The sequence below is a fragment of the Pagrus major genome, chromosome 16 (genome assembly GCF_040436345.1).
Source record: "Pagrus major chromosome 16, Pma_NU_1.0".
In the NCBI taxonomy this organism is placed as follows: Eukaryota; Metazoa; Chordata; class Actinopteri; order Spariformes; family Sparidae; genus Pagrus; species Pagrus major.
The window spans coordinates 9517603-9538957 of record NC_133230.1 but is presented as its reverse complement, the minus strand read 5'-3'; the positions used below and the strand labels follow the sequence as shown (position 1 = coordinate 9538957).

Here is a 21355-nt window from a genome sequence, read left to right as displayed (position 1 = left end):
ATAAATGTGGTGCAGTATATAAAGTAATGACTATAAAATGCAATAAATCAAATAGTCCTTCAAAATTGTGCAGTAGGCTAGTGACCCACAGAAGCAACATCCTGTCACATTTACTATTCTATTCTGAACGCAGGAGTATATTTTCATCGCCATCGATTGCACTTTAATGTTTACACTTCTGACCTTTGACTTCGCGTGTACGAGGGACATTTGAAGGCAGCATCAGTCTTTCGAGGAAGGCGGGATCATGTGTCGCAAGCACGGAGCGATCCAATCAGATGTCAGATTCTCACATAGCAACCCCAATCAGCGACGAGGGACTGTCTGGTTGCGAAGGTAGTGGCAGTGTTGGTGTACTGGATGAAGCAAGTGTTTCCTTTGGGCTTGCTTGCTGCTACGTTTAGTAGCATCGCACTGCCGATTTATCTGTTAAGTTTGGCGCCTAACTATCAGGCGTTTGATTACCTTGCTCAGTAATTCAGTTTCTGCATGTTAATACTGTAAACTAGCCCACGGGGTGAACGTATCCTTGTCCGAGGAGCATCTTTGACCATAAGTGGAGCACGAAATTACGATGCCATCCCCGATGGAGGGATCTTCCAGAGAAGGTGACCTCTTTACTGTGAAACATGAGCTGAAAAACGGTAAGTTAGCAGCAAGCTGGTTAAACTTTTAATGCAGTCCGTTTTATTTGCTGTTTTTTTTTTTCTTGACGAGACACGTGCCTTGCAGGAATGTTAGCTGCCTAGCTCGGAAGAGTCAACTGTCACTGTCAGTGGGCATTTGTAGTGAGCGCTAACATCAATGTTAACGTGGCTCAAGTCCAAAAATGGCAGAGGAAGGCTAATGTTGGGGCTGACTGTCCTTATTAACTCACGCAAACTAAACGTTACCTAACCATTTTACCAGCGTTAGCTAACTGCTTCTTAATAACCGTGGTCAACCCGGCTAACGTTAATAACATTAGCTTAAGCTAGTTGTTAACAATGCCAAATTAGACCACTGGCATGGATTTTTGTGCAAGTTTATGGGATTGCCGACGCCTTAATGTGACATTAATAACTAAACGAGTTGGTTTTTCCTGTTTTTGCCCGGATTTGTTCGCGGTCACACCGCTAACTTCTCCTTAGCCAAGGAAGAGCAGACACAGCTGCAGTGCTGTCAGATCCCACGAGTTAGCTTGGTTTCATTCTGCACATTATACATCAAGCACGGTTGGTTCATGAAATCATGCTTGACAAGTAAATTACTCGTACTTCTTGCTGGCCTTGTTCACACCATTCAACAACACCCTCAAGGTAAAACTGTGACGGTTGTATTAAATCCTGCTGGCTTTTGTTTTTTTTTTTTGTGTGTGCGTGCAATGGAAGTAGTGTTGACATAAACCAGCTGCACCTCAAAACGTGACTCCAGGAGGATCAAGAGGAAGGAAATCCAGTCAAATTTACTGTTGCAGTTCCCAAATCATTATGATTGAGACTTCAGTGGCAAAGTCTCAATCATAATGTTCAGTGAGAAGAGTTGCAGGTCTGCTGATTTAACGCCGAGGGCTGCTGAATGAAGTTGGACACTTCCTCAGCTACAACTGGTTTATAATGACACAGTGCTGCTGTTCAGGCTGCAACATGACTAGGCTGCACCCCCCATTTACTGCCCTGCCCTAAATATGCAGTCATTCTAGTTGTCACTGCTTTTTTTTTTTTTTTTGGTATTAAATTTCAAATAGCATATCAGCTGCTGCACCACTTAACCCTGCTTCTGACCCTTCCTGCAGTATTTGACCCAGTGGAAACAACAGAGCATTTAAAAGGTGCAAAAGGCCAGACCAGTTTTTTACTAAAAAACCTATCTTTGTAAATATGCAGTCGTGCAAAGTCAATACAAAAGTGATCACTGTTCCTTCCTGTCTTAATCTTCATGGCTGCGTTGATGCTGATTCAGATAGTTGTAATCATGTGTTGGATTTTCAGATTTATCACTCAGGAAACCGACCAAAATAGCTTTTTATTTTGACGGACATGCAGACCGAAGAGATTCCTCTTGTCTTGCAGTAAGGCGTCATCTGGCTCGACACTTCTGTCAGTCTATTAATAAACACACAGAAATCAAACTTGGCCTTGGCGGGGGTGTTATGCAACCTGAACCTCTGACCTCAGATTTGAAGGACAGCATTGTTGCTTCGAAATGACACAGTGTGCACCCTAAGTGCCTAATAGTTGCATTCGCATTTCTTCTCGCGTGTAAGAGGAGAAGCAGCAGAAAAAAAAATCAAATGAGCCGTTTTAATTGCTCAGTAGCCTATTTTCAGAGTGGGAGACAGAAGGAATGTATTCACTACAATGGACATGCACATCTATCATCATGCTATGCTCAGTCAGCTGTACAGGGACACCACGATTTAGAAAGACATGAGGAGTCACGGACAATGTGAGCTGAATTCACTGAAGATGTTTGATGGGAAATAATGAGCTATTGCTAGCTAATTTAGCAAATTTGCTTGCAGTTGCATGGAAGATTATCTTGTACTTTTGAGAGGGAGTTTAGAAGTATACCAGTAAACATGAAGGAAATTTGCTGATTATGCATATGTTACATCTGTTGTATTTGTGCATTTTAAACAAATTCACTATTGCAAGATGACCAGTGCTACCAGTCTGCTGCTGTGGCTCTGTGTTCATTTAACCAACAGCAAGATTTTCCTAACTGTGTTTTAAATCGCTGATTCTCCAGTTTAAAGCCCAGCCTTTTCAAATTCATTGGTCTCAAAGCATCAGGGCTCAGGGTCTCTTTGTGTCAAAATGGAATGCAAAAATACATTATTTATGACTCAGGCACAAGCTACAAAACAAAAACTATTGATGCCTGCAAGGTGATGAAGTATGCCTTATGGCTTCCATGCAACGGCTGCAGTTTTTGTCATCTACAGCTAAAAACAGCTGACCTGTACAAACGTATTTACCACTTGGCTGTATTAACATTATTAAATAGACCCAAACTTTTTCCCTGATAGGGCCAAACTGAAATTTAATGGTGGGCCACAGGCCAAAAGCAAACCCCTTTTGTGTGAAGATGCAAAATACTTCGAGCATCCCACGTACTCTCAATTTACTGACATCCTGTGTCACTCTGCCTCTGAGCTTAAATTATGAAAAATAATTAACACTAAGAGATCTCCATATTTAAAGAGCATGTGACCTCACAATCAATATAATAGCATTAACATTATTTAAAAAAAATAATTTTTTGCACTAGAAACATCTGGCTGCTCTTATTGGGCCAACTTTATACATGTAGTACATTTTGAAATCACTTTTTACTACACTCTGCGTTCACTGTTTTAAGTACACAGTATTTTGCCATTGTTAGTGAGGGGCTTGCAGGTCATGTTAAGTCTCCGATGAGTTGTCCCCAGTAACGTGGCACCAATCTGGGGTAGGTGGGAGATTAATAATGCACCTGCAAAAAGCAATTGCAGGCACAAACAGCAGGGCTGTCAGCAGTGAATAAAAGCATACATTTTCCCCTGCTCCAGATAAGCCTCAGTGGAAAAATACCTCATCCGGAAAAAAATGTTTCCTTCTTCTTTTTAAGGTCGAGCTACTTATTGATTTAAAAAAAACAAAAAATAGTGAACCTTAAGGGAATACATGTATCTCCTGTAACATGATGTTGACTTTTCTTTACTGTTTTGTCATTATGTGAATTGAGTGGTTGTTTCCCTTGTAATGTTTTATGTCTGCTCTCACTTCAGCCAACCTGACGGGCCATGTAGAGAGGGTGGGCATTGAAAACTTTGAGCTATTAAAGGTGCTGGGCACAGGAGGTGAGTAAAGCCTTTAACTGTAGTCTTTCTCTGTGTTGTACAGAACAAGACGTTTAGGTGATAGTTTGCATGTCAGTCTGGCATCTGATATTGTGTGTTTTTGGAATGATAAGCATGTTACACCAGGCATTTCTGTTGAAGCCTATGCCCTGCACTGAACTTTGCTCTGGTCTTTGTTTATTTTAACCACCAGCATACGGCAAGGTGTTCCTGGTGAGGAAAGTGAGTGGCCATGATGCGGGGAAGCTGTATGCCATGAAGGTTTTGAAGAAGGCCACTATTGTACAAAAGGCAAAGACGGCTGAGCACACACGGACGGAGCGGCAAGTGCTGGAGCACATTCGCCAGTCTCCGTTCCTCGTCACACTTCACTACGCCTTCCAGACGGATACCAAACTGCACCTCATACTCGGTTAGGATGTTTTAAATGAAACTGCCTGCCATACACTGCAGATAGACATTTCTGTGTTATGTTAATACACGCAAAACAAAAGGTTAATGATTGTCTTTAACACAGTTACAGGTTTTCCCAAACTGAATGTAGAAAAACCAGTCACATTATATCATTTTGGTTCAAACCTGACATGCATTATATCTTCCATTCTAGATTATGTAAATGGTGGGGAGCTATTCACACATTTGGTGCAAAGGGTGCGATTTAAGGAGCAAGAAGTAGCCTTGTACAGCGGAGAGATTGCCTTGGCATTAGAGCATCTACACAAGGTAACAGATCCCATACAATCAAGGCCTCTTGTCCTTTCAGGAGTTGTCTATTGCTGTTTACACATTCTGTCGTTTTCTCATTGCAGCTTGGGGTTGTCTATCGGGACCTAAAACTAGAGAATATTCTCCTGGATTCAAGTGGTCATATAGTTCTCACAGACTTTGGCCTCAGCAAAGAATTTGATCAGGTAAAGTATGTCTCAACAATATGTGTTAAAGAATAAGTTCCCCCAAAATTGAAAATTGCTTCACAGCAAAACAGTGTTGCAACATTTTTGGGTGATCTTATCCTTTAAAATCTCTATTTCCTTAAATTATATAATTCTGTATAGAATATGTTTTGAGGGCCGGGACATCTCTGTGGTGCCACAATGCTTAATTTATATTGGTATGTTGTGATGCATTTTCCCTTATCAAAAATAATTAGAGCTCTATAGATTGGGATATTGCACTTGGCCATTTTGGTATTTCGATAATATTTTGATTAATCGTTTAGTCCTACCTAATTTCAAATTTTGAATCAAAATTGGTTTATAACCTATATAACAAAGAAGTTGTCTGGCTTTTCCCTTAAATGCCCAGAAAAACTATTTTCTTAATAAGCTGTTTTTCTGTGAGTAATGGGGTCATGCTTGAAAACGCAATTTTCTGCCAGAGTAAGAACTGTTTTGTTTATTTCACACAAGAGAAATCATCCTACGAGCTCTCTTTGCTGGATTGAAGTGGGCAGACTCAGTTAGGAAAAGCTGCTGTCACAGACTTCCAGATTTTAGCAACATTTGAATCAAAATCTGATAACATTTGTGAGGTTGTTTGATTATGTTGCCAGGCCATTGTCAATCAAATTTGATCCAGCCACACCTGCATAGTCCCGATGAAACAGATTAGAGTTTTTGAGAGTTAAGCTTCTAATAAATACTGCCCAGAAATCTGTGTCCTTGTGCATGTGCACGAGACAAACAAAATGTGAACCCACTCAAAGAAAAACTACTTAACGCGCTATCAGATGTCGAAAAGTCCACAGGGCACCTTTAAATGTTCTAAAGAAACACTTACAGGCATTTTACAACACAGAGAAGACTAAGATCATTTGTATTTTTGATATATTTGGATTTTAAAATGTGTCTACTCATGAATTTGCAATTCTTTTTAAAAACAGATGGAAAGGGCATTTTCTGTTTGTGGCACAATTGAATATATGGCTCCAGAAATCGTGGAAGGCGGAGAGTCTGGACATGACAAGGTAATTTGTGGTTTTATGTTTTATGCTGTCATCTATTTGATCAGATCAAATCCCCCATATTCTCTTCTCTGTATTATTGAATGTGCATGCTCTATGAGATTTCTCTTTTAGTCATGAGTAATTACTTTCATGCATTACAGGCGGTGGATTGGTGGAGCCTCGGCGTGTTGATGTACGAGCTTCTAACTGGTGGATCACCCTTCACTGTCGACGGAGACGAGAACTCACACACAGACATAGCCAAGTATGGATTCCCCCCCGATCATCAGCCACAGTTTTCAGCTAGCCTTCAGTTATAATCTCTTTACAACACTGACCATGTCTGTCTCACTCACCACAGGAGGATTTTAAAAAAGGACCCTCCTTTCCCCAAAGATATGGGACCACTGGCCAAAGACGTGATCCAGCGGCTCCTCATCAAAGATCCAAAGAAGAGATTGGGCTCGGGTCCTAACGGAGCGGAGAATGTAAAAAAGCACCCGTTTTACCAGGTGGATCTCATTGCCTGTCTCGACTCTTCCACAATATTTAGAAAAGCTAAATGGCAGGATGGGCTTTACTATACATAATGGGGCTGCTTTGAGTGTGCAGCATTTAGGGAAACTGAGTGTTTGTATAAGCTTTGTTGATAAGGATGGGAATGAACCACAATGTTTGTCTTTATTTAAACTCACTGTAGAAAATTAACTGGGAGGACCTGGCGGCTAAAAAGGTGCCTGCCCCGTTCAAGCCGGTGATCCGGGATGAGCTGGATGTCAGCAACTTTGCCGACGAGTTCACAGAGATGGACCCCACCTACTCCCCTGCAGCTCTGCCTCAAAACTGCGACCGCATCTTCCAGGTGGGAGGGCGTTGAAGGATGTTTCACAGCCCGACTGCTTTTTGTTGTGACTCACGTTTTTGTTGTTTACAGGCAGGAACATTCCTTTGTGCTCCTTGCAGGTCATTGCACAGGACAGCATTTATATTTGCATGTGCTTTGTGCTGATGTTTGTCTGGGCTTTGGTTGCAGGCAGTGTGAAATGTTGACACGGATGAAAAATCGCATTATACATTATGCGCTTTTGTCTGCGACTATATTTGACATACTCCACAGCAATCGAAGTAATCAAGTGAAGTTTTGAATGTCCTCAAAAGGTTGCTGTAAGTCAACATGAGTCTGTCTGTGTGCACTGGTATTCAAATTGACTAAAGAGCCTTTTATTGAAGTAATTGCTGCCATATGCAGCTCTTATTGAAGTAACAGATGTGAATGACTATTTTTGATGTAGCTTTGAACCATAATATGGCCCACAACTCCGTGCCAGCTGATGGCTGTCTGATGTATTGCATGAAATTTCAACTCTGATTGCCTTCTGGATCCTTGAGCTCGGTAGATCAATAGATCCATTAACGGGCTTCTCTCATGGAATAAAAGGTTACACTTTGAGAGCATCACCACGTCTGTCTCGGTTACGCCTTCAGTCTTTGATTGCCAACTTCATCTTGGCTTTTTTCGCTCTCAGCTGCCATTCACATAGTCTGAAATTTTGTGGTCTTTATAATTTGCAAGCCTAGCAATCTCTGAGATAACGACAGCAATCCCAATTTTAAACCGTGCACTTGCTCCCCCACCGTGCCTCACAAAACAAAATTAAAATTGCATTAAGAGTGCCAAGATGTAATTTCACAGCAGAGCAATCAAATATTCAAGCCCGGCAATTTAGGGCATCTCATTCATTCAACATCCATCCTTCCGTCCATCCATGGCTGTCACTACATACCACACAGCTGTGTGTGCGTCGGTGAAAAAGGGAAAGAGAGATTAATGCCAGCTCAAAGCTCTGGGCTCCCCACAGCTGGAATTAAGCAGGCAGCGCTCCACAATGACAGGTCTAACAATAGGAACAGCTGGACAGCCACTGTCACTCACAAATTAACAGAATTGAGTTTATTGTGGAGCTGACAGGCTGGTGGGACATTTGAAGAAATTTTAAGTTTTATAGCAAATATGGAAATATATAAAAACATTAAGTGTCTATGAATTCCAGTAACATATAAAATAGAGTGCAATCAGCAGGATTTTAATGCTACAGTCTTTTTTAGTCAGCAATAGATGTTTCCTTTCCCTCTGTCAATACAGTCCACTGCTCACTTTATGTCTTTGTAAGATGTAAACACCTAGAGTTCACGTGTCTGTGTGTGTAGGGATACTCTTTCATGGCCCCCTCCATCCTGTTCAAGAGGAATGTGGTGATGGACGACCCTGTCCAGCTGTGTGGGGTCTCTGAGAGGCCAGGCTCTGCTGCGGTGGCCCGCAGCGCCATGATGAAGGTAAGATGAATGGACTTGGATCCCCCTGTACAAACACACTTAAGCTAATGGCTGCTGTCACAGACAGATGAGACTTCTTCCCTCCTCTCCATTCCACTAGATCTTTTTTTTCCTACTGTACTTGCTTCATTGCACTCAGATTCAGTTTTCAGACGTGAGCCTGTTTATTTGAGGCTGTTTGTGTTTTGTATCTGTGCAACAAAATTCTTTTTAAAAGGGCAGCAGGGCATTGCCTCTGGTGCAAAGCACGTTTTCTCATCAACATCATCATGTTGTAGAGATTTTGTGAGGATTTTAGTGATATGAAATTGAGCTGTTTTGAATATTTGTTGTCATATTAGGTATATTGGTAATTCATAGTAATGCTTTTAGTCTTTTTAGGAGTGTTTGATTAATAAAAAATAAATGCTGGAATATTAAATTTAACTGATGTTCACATTAGATTTTGGCTTGCATGTAACCTTGGTCACAACCTACTTAAATGCTGCTAACACACTTGATAAAAGGGGAAGTTTAAGCTGAGCAGTCAGGCCGCAATGTGCTCCAATAAAAGCCACTCCACTGTGCTGGTCCAGACTGGAAGGTACCTAATAGTTGGTCTTGTCTTGTAGTCATTTTCAATATCTTAACTCACATCTGGAAAATGTAGATTTTTCCACCACTTAGTTATATGTTGCGACATCTGCCCCTTGCATGCTTCTCTTTTTTTATACAAATGAAAGTTGCATAACAAGAGAGGTTTACTGGCTTCCTCATAAAATGTTTTTATGGACTGCTGCAGATCACTCTGTGCTGATGTACTTAATAAAAATAAAATGTATTATTTAAAAATAAATAAATAAATAACTACATTTATAAAAAATGTGTTTTGAATTTGAATTTTATAATTTGAATTTTTAGCTTTAACCCAGAACATGATCTGTGTAATGTAAGCCAAGTAGCAGCAGTTCCAGTATTTTTGAGATTTGTGTTACTCTAAAGAATTTTGCATAATATATTTTAATATACAAAATAGTTAAATACATTTTATGACCACTTCATCTCAAACCTAACAGCTTTAAGTTAGTTCTTACATTGCAATTACTGGACACTTGCCTCTTAGTTATAATGTATATTTGATCTAACATGTTGTTTTGATCCGCTGTTCCCCCCTGCAGGACTCACCTTTCTATATGAGTTATGAGATGGACTTGAGGGACAGCGTTCTGGGAGAGGGCAGCTTCTCTATCTGCAGACGCTGTACACACAAGAAGACTGGACAGAAATACGCAGTCAAGATTGTCAGCAAGAGGTACAAGCTCAGATGTTTTTGTCAGCTCGGTTGTTTTCGGCTGCGTGATGTTTATTGTTTCACTAGATAAATCAGTTGTTGGCTCTCCTCCTCTCGCTGGCAGAACCTGGACTGCTGTCAGCCAACTCTTAACACAATCTTATAAAAGAATGAGATGAGAAATGTTCTGTTAATATTGTGAATGCAAAATTATGTCATTACATGACTTGATTACATAATATCTCAGATTTTATTTGCTCTATTACTCTGTGTAACGTTGCCAGATGTGGGTTAAATAAATGTTAATACATCTCAGCTCGCAAACCTGGTTGTTTTTGCTGGCAACTGCTACAAAATAAGCTTTGATCTTGTGTATTGACTGCAGTCCTACACAACAAATATCATGATGTGAAAAGAGTAACCCTCGCTGGAGCAATCCGATACAAACACATGTTCCTGAAATTCAGATAGGCTTGTTTGGAAAGTAAACACTCAAAATTGGGCACAATTTAATCTATAAGGTTAAACGTTTCCCAAAAAATATATTATATCACATTTCTCAATATTGTCCCCAAATTGTAATGCAGTTTGCACCATTCATTACCACATTGACATTATCCTGAAAAAAACTGACAAAAACCTGCTAAAGGATACAAACACTGCCCTCTGAAAAGTCAATTTCTCACCCTGCTGCATATGTGTGTATTCATGTTGTAGTTCTGACACTTATCTGGCTTCCTGCTTGTGTTTGCTACAGGATGGAGGCACAGACTCAGCGGGAAATAGCAGCCCTGAAGCTCTGTGATGGCCACCCTAACATTGTCAAGCTACATGAAATTTACCATGACCAGGTAAGGCTGACCGCGGCGGCTCCATTTGCCACCATAAATTCTGTTTTGCATGGCTCTCTGAGGAGCCTGTGGGGACTGCAGCCTTATTAAGTCCTGGAACTGGAACGGGGCAGATTAATGGGGAAGCTTGAAGCCCTCGAGGTCTGTCTCTTCATGTATTGTCCCATAAACATCTCTCCGTGCGCTTGATATTTCACACCAAATGTGTTTTTAAAACTGCAGCTGGACAAACATCCATTTTGCAACACTGAATAAAAACCCAAATTTACTTGTGTTGCTAATCGAGCCGCGCTCTCAAACCAAACTAAGTGTGCATGTGTTCCAACTGAAGCTTACCTCGGTTATTTGGAAGGTGTGCCCGTGTGGCTGACTGTGTACAGGTTCATTAGCCCCAGTCCTTCAAGCCTAGGAGCACCACTTTAGTCCTGATGAGCTCAGTGGGGTTATTACTGTACCTCAGAGGCCTGTGACCCAGATCAAAGCAGCGCTGCCTCGCCTCTCCTCAGCCGAGTCCTGCCTTTGTTCCACAGACCCAGCACTAATGAGAAACTCTACCCCGCTGCCCAGACACATTATTCCCTTCCCAATTTGTTTGGCCCCTTTCACTTTTACTCAATACCATTATGGTTTGATCTCACCATCATGGGATCAGGGACGTTTTTGCCATATTAATTATGCAACAAATAAAATTCTCATCCACCATTTTACATGTTAACATCCAGTTGTTTTCAACTTGCAGTTCAAGCTGTGAAAGCATTAGCAAACACTTTTCACTATTTGTTTAACTGCAAAACTTATAGCATAAAGAAGAATGGTTAGAAATGGGTATAACAATGAGAAGCGTAAATATACTGTGTGTGTGTTTATTGTAGCTCCACACGTACCTGGTCCTGGAGCTGCTCGGTGGAGGTGAGCTGCTGGAGAGGATCCGCAGAAAGCAACATTTCAGCGAAACTGAGGCCAGCCGCATCATGAGAAAACTGGTGTCGGCAGTCAGCCACATGCACGATGTAGGAGTGGTGCACAGAGACCTTAAACCGGAGGTATTGGACGTATACTCAGCAAGAAATTATTTTCTCTCTGAGCACAGTCTTTGTGATGAATACAGACACAGGATCATAAGCTTTTCAAACTGAATTACTGTGTTTTTCTGAACTTAGTGTGATCTGCCGTATTGTCATTGTGACTGTGCAATCTTCTGCACAACAAGAGTAAAATTGTTTGACCCTAACATGGGTCAAAAGTGCCTGGTCAGACAAGTCTTGATGTCCAATTTAGCGAGCTCTTGAGTGGACCAGTTTTGCAGAGCAGAAAGAAATGATTGCTGTCCGTGTCTTGAATTGCTTCGTAGAACCTGCTCTTCACAGACGAGAGTGAGAACTCCGAGATAAAAATCATAGACTTTGGCTTTGCTCGCCTCAAACCGCCAGACAATCAGCTCCTGAAGACTCCCTGCTTCACGCTGCAGTACGCAGCACCAGAGATACTCAAATATGACGGCTACGATGAGTCCTGCGACCTGTGGAGTCTGGGGGTCATTCTGGTGAGTGGGTGTGGGACGACTGACTGATGGATTATCATTCATTATTCAACTTAACATTATCCTTAGAGTAAATACACATATCAGCAGCCTGTAATCATAGCACTTCTCTAGGTGTGTTATTTTAGGGTTAGGATAACAGCAGTTTAAACAGAAATTGTAAACATAACAGAGACTAAGCTGATAACAGCTTTTGAAATGTGAATACTTGTGAGTGTTTTCAAATTTCAGAATTTATAATGTACATAATAATAATTTATAATTCACATATAAATTCAATAAGGCCAGTCTGTCTCAGAAAGAAAGTACATTATACATCATGACTTAACTAACATTATCAGATATTTTGACCCTTGAACCCAGTAAGCACCCAATGTTTACTTTGTGCTATTTAATATTTAATATTTGATATCTTCAGGTCAAAGTAACTGAGCATACTCACAGCATATTTCCTAACATCAAAATTAAGTTTTTGGTTTCATGACATTTATGCCACTCAGTCAGGGATAGGACCGAATAACAGATCATTGATTAGCCCTATTCAAGAGCATCATTCTTTGTGCCTGCACAGTCGCATTGAAAGTATATCCCTCACTTCCCACAATGCTCCAGGAAAGTGACCTGATTATAAATTTATGATTTTTAAAAATCATTTCCAAAATCCACAGCTCCAAGCTCCACTTTAAAGTTGTTTTTCATAATACTGTTAACTGGAGCATTTCTCAAACCAAATGTTTAATCATGAGCTCTACACAGTGTTGATTTGTTGATGTTATCGAGTTTATGGAATCAAAATTTGCTGCAGGCCGTTCTGATTAAGCAATCAGCTGTTATTTTAACTGATTTGGGCTTTCAGAATATGTGTGTGTGTGTGTGTGTGTGTGTGTGTGTGTGTGTGTGTGTGTGTGTATGTGTATAAAGGGTGTTTTTACATGTCAGTGTGCACATGTATGTATGCGTGTGTGTGCATGTTCTATTTCATCTGTTTTGCATGATATTCATCTCCCTCTCATGTTCTGCGCTGCTGCTGTCAGCATCCTGTGGTGAGCTGACACAGTTTAAGGCTCACCACGGAGTGAAGACCAACCAGCCCGGCTCTCAGAGCTGGTTAAGCCTCGCTCACATGAGACGGTACTTCCCGGCAGCGGAAATGTCATCCTAATTCAACCTTTTTCTGCACAGAGGAGGAAAATTAAAAGGAGAGGTAGAGAGGAGATGGAGAGGGCACACATACACAGGAGGGGTTGGAGAGTTTAGAGAGAGATTTCTGTCCTCGGCCAGTCATCCGTACAGAGCCTGGACTCCCTTGTGCAAGTGTTGTTTTGCACCGTCGCCCCCTGGGGGGACATGGGTGTAGTGTGCCTCATGGAGCTTTGATGAAATGGCTACTGACAAGCCGTGTGCCCAATGCCCTGGAAGCAAAGTGAGCCAACACAGAGAGGGAGGGAGAGAGCAGGCACGACAGATCCTCCACTGCCAAAAGGGCTGTTCCCGACTACTGTCATTTTAATGAGAAATCTGAGGGCAGATATAAACAGGCCAAGGTGAGAGCATCCTGTTCATTCAGCTGAGCACAAACCGCTCTTCTGTTTAATGCTGGTTTAACCTTGGTCAACAACATGCAGAATAACAATGGATGTTATTCGTGATTGGTTAAGAGCTCTTCTAAAGCATGTTGATATGTTTTAACACCGGTGCCTTTACTTACCTAGCTCATTGTAAGGAACGTGATTGTCACGTAGCATTTCCAGTGTGGATATTTAGACAGGCAAACTGTTTCGGCGTTATAACAGCAGCTTGTGTGTTGCCCCCCTGTTTGCAGTACACCATGCTGTCTGGCCAGGTGCCTTTTCAGTGTCAGGAGAAGAGCCTGACTCACACCAGTGCTGAGGAGATCATGAAGAAAATCAAACACGGGGACTTCTCGTTTGAAGGCGAGGCCTGGAGAAATGTGTCCCAGCAGGCCAAGGACCTTATACAAGGTGAGGATGGAAACGACTGATTTAATGTGTTGTTAAATCCAATGTGTTGAACTTTGCTAGAAGTTTTTTTTTTATTCACAAGATGTAAGATCAGATGTCATGTCACGTTGAGACTGTGGTTTACAGTACATTTTTATTATGTTACTGACAAAAGATTTAATTGGCTAAGATACTGGTCAAACATTTGCTGGTCCCATCTTCCTCAGTGTAAGTATTTGCTGCATTTCTTTGTCATTTATGACATTAAATGAAGAGTCTTTGGATTATGGACTGTTGGTCGGACAAAAGACGCAATTAGAAGATGTTACTTTGGGCTCTGGGAAATTGTGATGAGCATTTTTAGACAATTTTCAGACTAAGTGATTAATTTTGAAAGTAATCAGCAGATTATTGGATAATGAAAGTAATCGTTAAACCATACAAATTACAGGTGTTATCATACCTGTAACAGATTAAGATTCATAGAGTGTCTTATCATGAATGAGTATTTTGTGTGTTGTTCATCTCATTGTAATTGAAAATACAGGTCCGATACTCAGATGTGAACTGATGTGAATGATTCTTAGCAGCATCAAGCATTCCAAACTTAAAATTCAGTTGTTGTATAAAGAGTTTGTTTCTGTTTCAAAAGACCTTTCAGTCAGCCAACCACACAGTGTCCGCAATGACTGAGCTTCCTGAAGTGGCAATCGCTTCCTCTTTGTGGCTCACCTCCTCACTCTCGTATTAAGAGTGCTAAAGGTAATTATCTGTGTCTCGTTTCCTGCAGAGCTGCTGACGGTGGACCCAAACAAGAGGATTAAGATGTGTGGCCTACGCTATAATGCCTGGCTGCAGGACGACAGCCAGCTGTCTTCCAACCCGCTCATGACCCCGGACATTCTCGGCTCCTCCACTGCCTCCGTCCACACTTACGTCAAAGCTACCTTTAATGTACGAAATGAGTGCATGCTTGTTTCAGATTTAGGTCAGGGATGTGGGACTTTTGGGCTTCCTGCTGTAAAGGTTGGGTTGTACTGAACATCTGTAGTTCAAGTGTGTTATGAGGTGAATTGTCCAAAGTACAATTGAAATGATCTGTTGATTAAGCTGTTAGGCCATCAACAGAAAATCTCTGAACTATTTTGATGAACAATTAATCCCTTAATTAATTTTTCATGCTGAAATACTAGACATAGTTCCAAACTCTCAGTTTTGAGGTTTCACTTCATCTTATGTGATAGTAAATTGACAAATTTTGGATCAGTGTATCCATTTGAAAATGAATAATTGAGAGAATTCTTATTGACTGACTCACCAGTCCCCCTTTTTGTTTTGTGTTTTGTCCCAGGCATTTAACAAATGTAAGCGGGAAGGTTTCCGCCTGCAGACAGTGGACAAGGCTCCGCTAGCCAAGAGGAGGAAGATGAAAAAGACAAGTACCAGCACAGAGACCCGCAGCAGCTCCAGCGAGAGCACCCACTCTTCATCCTCCTCCTCCCAGTCTCAGGAGAAGTCTTGCGACACCAACCCGCAGCCCTCCAACAGCACTCCTGTCAACACACCCGTGCCACTGGGAACAGACTCTGAGAACCAACCGGCACACCCAGCCTTTGACTTCTCAGAAAGACAGTGAGGCAGCGAGAGAAAAAAGGGAGATTCAGATAGTTTCATGAACAGCAGGATGGCTCGGACCAGCGTAGAGACAGCTCTCCTCTTTCTCTCTGTCCCTGGCAGCTCTCTGCCTCTGGCTCAATTGCATGGACGTCCGCAAGTCTCCAAAACCAAGCATGCAGCAGGAGCAGCAACCGTCACCTCAATATCAATCAATCATCACTAGCAATAGCCTATCCTTTCTTTCTCTCTCACTTTCACACACAGACTGTATCAATCAGGGACTGGACCAGGAAGATGTTGTCACCGGTGTCCAAAATGAAAAGGGCTGCCCCACTGCCCCAGGTCCAGACAGACAATGGAGAGACATCTTTAGTCTCATCATGAAATCACAGCTCAATCTGTCCGCTGCGTTTACCCGTCTTTGTCCATGCCTCCAGAGGTTTTAAAGGGAAAGTCGTAGTGTTTACACCATGGATGCTTTGTATTTTTATGTCAAAGGGAGAGAGAAAATGCAACGTGCAGCAGCGTTAACATTACGTGGGTCCACTTCTCTTTTCTGGGAAGTCTCTGCAAGGTGGAGCAGGGTATTTATATATGTGAATTTTACAGACTGAATTTATTTATGATAAGCTATATTGTTAACTTATTTATGGTTCAGACTGATCTGAAAAGAAATAATGGATACAGTGAGTCTTTTAAAAAAAGAGAGACATTTTGTGTATGTGTGTATTTTTCCCTATCAGCTCTAAAGACTGTTTCCATGTAGTCTGGTGGTTGTTCATACATCTTTGTAATCATCATACAGACATCAGTGCTTCAAGTAGATTACTGAGACACAGTTATGTAGATAATGTAAGATTATTATAGGCAAGAAGAGATTAACACCATTACTGCTTAATGGTGGTGAAGGGGTTCAGAATTATTTATGGAGGCTGGTGGATTTAGATTGAACTGTGTCCCTCAATCAAAAAATGTCCTTGTTTATAAGGATTAAAGAAGCAACATCTTTTCGTAGGAACAACCAAATGTGGATGTAGTATGTTCAGCCAAATCTGTTGATTTATTGTTGTATGGGGAGTACTGCTGCCTGTGGGGATGTGACCCCACAAGAAGAGCTATATTTAGACTTATTTTTGCCTCTGATGTGGGAGCAGGACTACTTCAAGGCTCAGCATCGCTGCTGTTCCACATTCTCTGATCCTTAAGTCAGTATATTTAGCCCAGCAGCGGATTTGCCTTGTGTGGTATAGGACTTAATTGTCTCATTGTCGCTACAACCAATTGGATTGAGCAGAATGGCCCAAATGGAAAATTTGGATCGGCTTAGTGTCAAGGTGAACCTGTAAAGACGTCTGTGGTCGAGAGATCCAAGATGCCAAAGGGCAGCTTCAAGTGGCTTCCTCTTCAGATGAGATTAAATTATTTTAAAATGGAAAGGTTTATGTGCCAAAAAATGCATTAAATCAGGTAATGGGTGGTGATACATTAAACACTATTTTAATGCAATATAGTGCAAAAATGTTTTAAAAATCGACCCTTTATGAAAACATCAAGTTCCTCAAACAAACACTCCTTTAACTTTTGACACCATCCCTTGCTCTATTTACCATGTTGTACTGCATGACTGAAACGGTGATCTTTGCACTGTGTGACTGCTCTCATTTTGAGGCAGATATCTGGTTCGTATCAAGTCTCCCAGTGCATGATGTAAACTGAAACATCAGCCTCTTCTTTTTTATTTGTTTTAATGGGCTTTCTTGGCAGAATCTTACTTGATTTTAATGTGAGTTTGTTTACTTGCACATTTTGAATATCCCCCGATTTGATTCGGGTCTTTGAAGTTATGCTATTTGAGGTGTGATTGATGTAAACACCGAAACCCCTTTTTACAAAAGCCTGAATATTGTAATGTTCTAATGTTACAATACTGGTGTTGGCCAGGATAGTTAGGCAAGTAAATGCCATGCTCTGTGAATTGTGTTTTTTGCAAGTATGTGTTAGTGTGTGTCCATGGTTAATAGTTGGAGTATTTGTGTTCAGTATGTGAAGCTGACTAGAAACAGTTTCTCCAAATTCTTAGTTGGACTACTGTGTGCATTGAAATACACTCCTTCATCTTCTTCCATTTGAATGCACTCTGAATCTGAACCAAAGCATTAACTTCAAGGTAGCTGCTCTAAGCTGCATGAGATATTTACTTTCATGCAAATATGCAAAGAAATGCTTCATATATCACAGTTTCTGTTTGTTTTTTGTCCAACTGGTGAACTCTGTAGACGTGTCTGATGATTATGTAACTGTGTACAGTGTGTTTCTTCAGAGACTCTTCATGGGATCTATAATATCCATATCCTGCACATTATCATGCTTGAAACTATGCATCTCTTTTCGCTGTTGTGTTGCTTTCACCATTTCAAAAAGACCTCCGCAAATGGGTCCAAACGTTATGCTTAGAAGGGCGCAACTTGATGTATATATAGTGTACTTTTAGTCTCATGGCATCAGCCACAAATAACAAGGTCTGATCCATTGGTGTATGAAAAGCTGGAATCCTTGGAGCTAAACACTTCAAAGCTCTTGTCTAACTTAGTTCACATGAGTTCCCCGTTGCTGCCTCATTAAGCCTCCTTTCTTTTGTTTGGGTGTATTAATAGCTCAAGTGGAGGAAGAGGAAAAGTGTCCTATATTGAGCTCCCCTCTGGGAGCCGGGCTCTATTAGCTGATGTACTGCAGTGCTGTTTGTTCCAAAGAAAATACCGTACTCCACTCACTGCCTCTGTGGGACCCAGCTCACTTGTTTGTAGGGAAAATAACAGAGTATCACAGGAAAGGGTTTCTTTAGAACCAACGTCTCTTGTGGCTGATTTTGCCCCTTTGATGAACAACGTTCAGTGTGCTACTATGAGGAAGATGGAGGGAGGGAGACCAGTTTTGATTTGGCGTCCTTTTGTCTATTTTGTAGGTTGGATTGAAATTTGAATAGAAGTTCCTTTTCTGCCTACTGTGCTTCCTCTGTTTGGCTTCCCACCTGATTAACTAAACCTTTCGAGCTTTTAGCAACATGAATAAGAGGGCTCGTGATTTGAACTGTTTTATATAAACCGGTGTCTGCTGTTGTGCGTTTTAGAGTCAAAGGATTGGACTTCCTGTGTCCTGCTGTCACGTACAGTATGTGCTTTAGAGACAGATGTGGCTGCCAAAGCTGAAAGTGATTGTATTATCTCTGATCTGTGTTCAGTTGTTGGACAGATGCCGTGGCTGTTGTGGCTCTTTTTTGCCGGTATGGATTATACGGAGCTGTCCGCGGTGCTGAAGTGGCCAAACCTCTGGTGATGCTGCAAAAACAAGTGGCTTCCCACAATGACCTGTAATAATGTGATCCTTTAAAGCAGTGTTTACTAACCAGGAGCACTTGCACAGTTGCCAGGGGAGGGACAATTTTAAGAAGTAGAAATTGTGCTAAAGAGGAAAACAAGCCAACAAATTGGTTTACAAATGGGTATGAGGCTGGTCTTAGAGGGGAACGCTTCAGAGGGAGCTGTGTGAAGTGTGGTAAGTTGCCTCGAGTGATGTCAATTGAGTCAGCGTTGTTTGAAAATGACAAAAATCGGGTTGAGGTGAAAGACCAGACTTCTGTAGCACACTGTAGTTGCTCGAGGCTGCGTTAGCCGCATTTAGCATGACACCTGAATCTCCAACTGAACTGTCGCCGCTTGAGTTGCTCTGTTACGTAGGTTTTGAAAGAAAGTGCGAGTAAAAATAAAGTTTATATGTGCATCGATTTTGATCATTTTTAAGACGGTCCGCCATGACTCAGATGATGTTATAGGAGTGTAATTTAAATCAGTGGAGTCCTCTTTCCAATTTTCACAAAACTAAAAGTTACAATAAGGTGACTGTGGATGACACAGCTTTCACCAACCTGAGACTGTTGTAACACCTTCTGTGATTGAGAGTGGGTGGTTGAAATACCCAGCTTGTGGTAGTAGTATCAGTAGTATCAATGCAAAATTAACCAAATCTACTGTAAAAATAGAGCAAACCTGAACATCAACGATTCCAGGATGATAATGTCTTAGATGTAAAAAAAAAAATTAATAAAAAAACAAATAGAAACAGTGATCAGTTTGATATAATGAATATTGTTAAATTACATCCAGATTTATATAAACTTTTATAGGACTGTTGGGTAACTTTGGACAAAGAAGTGCGGGAACCAAACAAAAACACAGTAGTCATAGGAACCTTTTTTCTGTGAGGAAGTAGTTTTAAAGAAGAACAAGATGGTGAATGCAAATATTGCGCCTATTAAGTCCAATGACACGTTTTCTAGCTTTACTTCCTGGTTATGTGGCCCACTGAATATGTGCAGTAGGGATTCTCCGTAAGTTCCTGCTTGGCCCGTAGACCTAACATTGTGATGAAGTGACAGGGTCAAAAATTTAAAATAGGTAAAGTCAACTGACCTTGTTTGCAGTTTGAGGTGTCCTGTCAACGGTTTTACGAACGTCTCTTTTATAAAGGGGGTCCTCTTGGGCCACAGCGAGATTTTTAGCGGCCACTTGGATAAATTGAACGCAAGGCTGAGTGGCGTCCCCATATCCAAACCTAAGAAATAGGTTCCTGGTTTACAGTGTGGTGTGTGGATTATCAAAAGTACAGTATTACAGTAAAATACAGTATAAATGTGATTTTTCAATAGGGGGAGCATCACACAACAGCTGTTTCATTGATCATGATGCTACAGCCGGGCCGCATTAAATTAAAGCCTGATGGAACTAACTGTAAAAAAAAATATTGGAATTTGCGTGAACTGCCCCTTTAATGATCCAAACCATTAACCCTGCCAGAGAAGGACATGATCAGCTACAGAATGGCACTGTTATCTTTCTCAGAAACACTTTAGCATGTCGACACCCGGGACTTTGTGTCTTATTTGAATTTATTAGGTTTACTCTGGTGTCAACAGGGATTAAAGCTAAATGAACAGGCTGTAGCATTTTGTTTTTATCGAGGGAAACATCGATGCTTTTCGCCTACACAAGTTGTAAGGGATGTCAGTCAGTGCTCATGCCAACCTGCAACTTAAGGCATCATCATCATCCTCATTCTCGCAGTCATGCATGTGCTATTGCTCAGTTCCTGTCAGTATTTTCATTGATTCTTGTCATATCCTTGTCATATTGTGACTGAAGCGTGTCAAAAAGTACTGTAGCAGTGAATCCCTTTTGAGATTGGTCAGTATTAAACTGTTTCAAAACACGCAATCAAGCTTTAAGGGCAAAACTTTGCACTTGTATGTTATTTTAATCATGCAATTGATCTTTTTTTGTAACGGAAGGAAAACTGTCCTTTTTGACTTTGTGCAGGTTCAGATGTTTCAGCTTGTTCATCCGTCTGTCTGTGTTGATGGCTTTTGTCCAACATTTCTAAGACAATACTAAAATATGAACCTCAACACCGGATAGTACTTGTACTGCAAGGATACACCATGTGCATACCTGCTTTTTTAGGGCACTGTGAACATCATTCAGGTCTTTAGGCACACCATTGATAGTCTGAGGAAAAAACCTTGATTTGCTTCAATAAATGCTTTACTTGCTGGCTGTATACATCTGTACATTTTAATAACCTGATACCGGCCATGATGAGTCTTTTAATCGACCCTTGGCTTCATTGTATTTTCAAGTGTATTTACGTCATTACTGAAGCTATTTTGTGATACCTGGATTTGTGTGTATGAGTTGTCAGAAGGACAATAAATGTACGATTTCCTGTTCATTTATTGATCTTGAGTTATTAACTAAGTGAAAAGCTTTTTCATATCTGAAAATATGAGGTACTCTTAATGTAAAAGGCAAGTAAGGAGACGTGGAAGCTTTTATTCCAGCTGGCAGCCTCTAGATGGCAGTGTTTAATAAAGTACCACTTGGAGAGCAGTTTACTGTGCAGCATGAACAGCCTTTAAGATTTATTCATAGATGAGTCAAGTATAAGATTGTGTTAAATATGGT

At 41.0% G+C, this 21355-nt stretch overlaps 1 protein-coding gene across 1 annotated transcript; it reads left to right on the top strand.

Annotated features, from left to right (window-relative positions):
- Positions 1–442: 442 nt before the first annotated feature.
- On the top strand, positions 443–21122 carry rps6ka5 (ribosomal protein S6 kinase, polypeptide 5). The gene is made up of 17 exons (XM_073483366.1): positions 443–644; positions 3752–3823; positions 4017–4235; positions 4431–4546; positions 4633–4734; positions 5706–5789; positions 5930–6033; positions 6130–6280; positions 6469–6630; positions 7977–8102; positions 9260–9393; positions 10130–10223; positions 11096–11266; positions 11575–11766; positions 13586–13745; positions 14515–14678; positions 15076–21122. The coding sequence occupies exons 1-17, from the start codon at positions 575–577 to the stop codon at positions 15358–15360; spliced, it is 2406 nt and encodes an 801-aa protein (XP_073339467.1). The 5' UTR covers positions 443–574; the 3' UTR covers positions 15361–21122.
- The last annotated feature ends 233 nt before the right edge of the window (positions 21123–21355 follow it).

Coding starts and splice junctions, on each gene's coding strand:
- rps6ka5 (XM_073483366.1), top strand. CDS start 575: ATGCCATCCCCGATGGAGGGATCTTCCAGAGAAGGTGACCTCTTTACT. Junction 5,790..5,929: donor GAGAGTCTGGACATGACAAG/GTAATTTGTGGT, acceptor CATGCATTACAG/GCGGTGGATTGGTGGAGCCT. Junction 6,631..7,976: donor ACTGCGACCGCATCTTCCAG/GTGGGAGGGCGT, acceptor CTGTGTGTGTAG/GGATACTCTTTCATGGCCCC.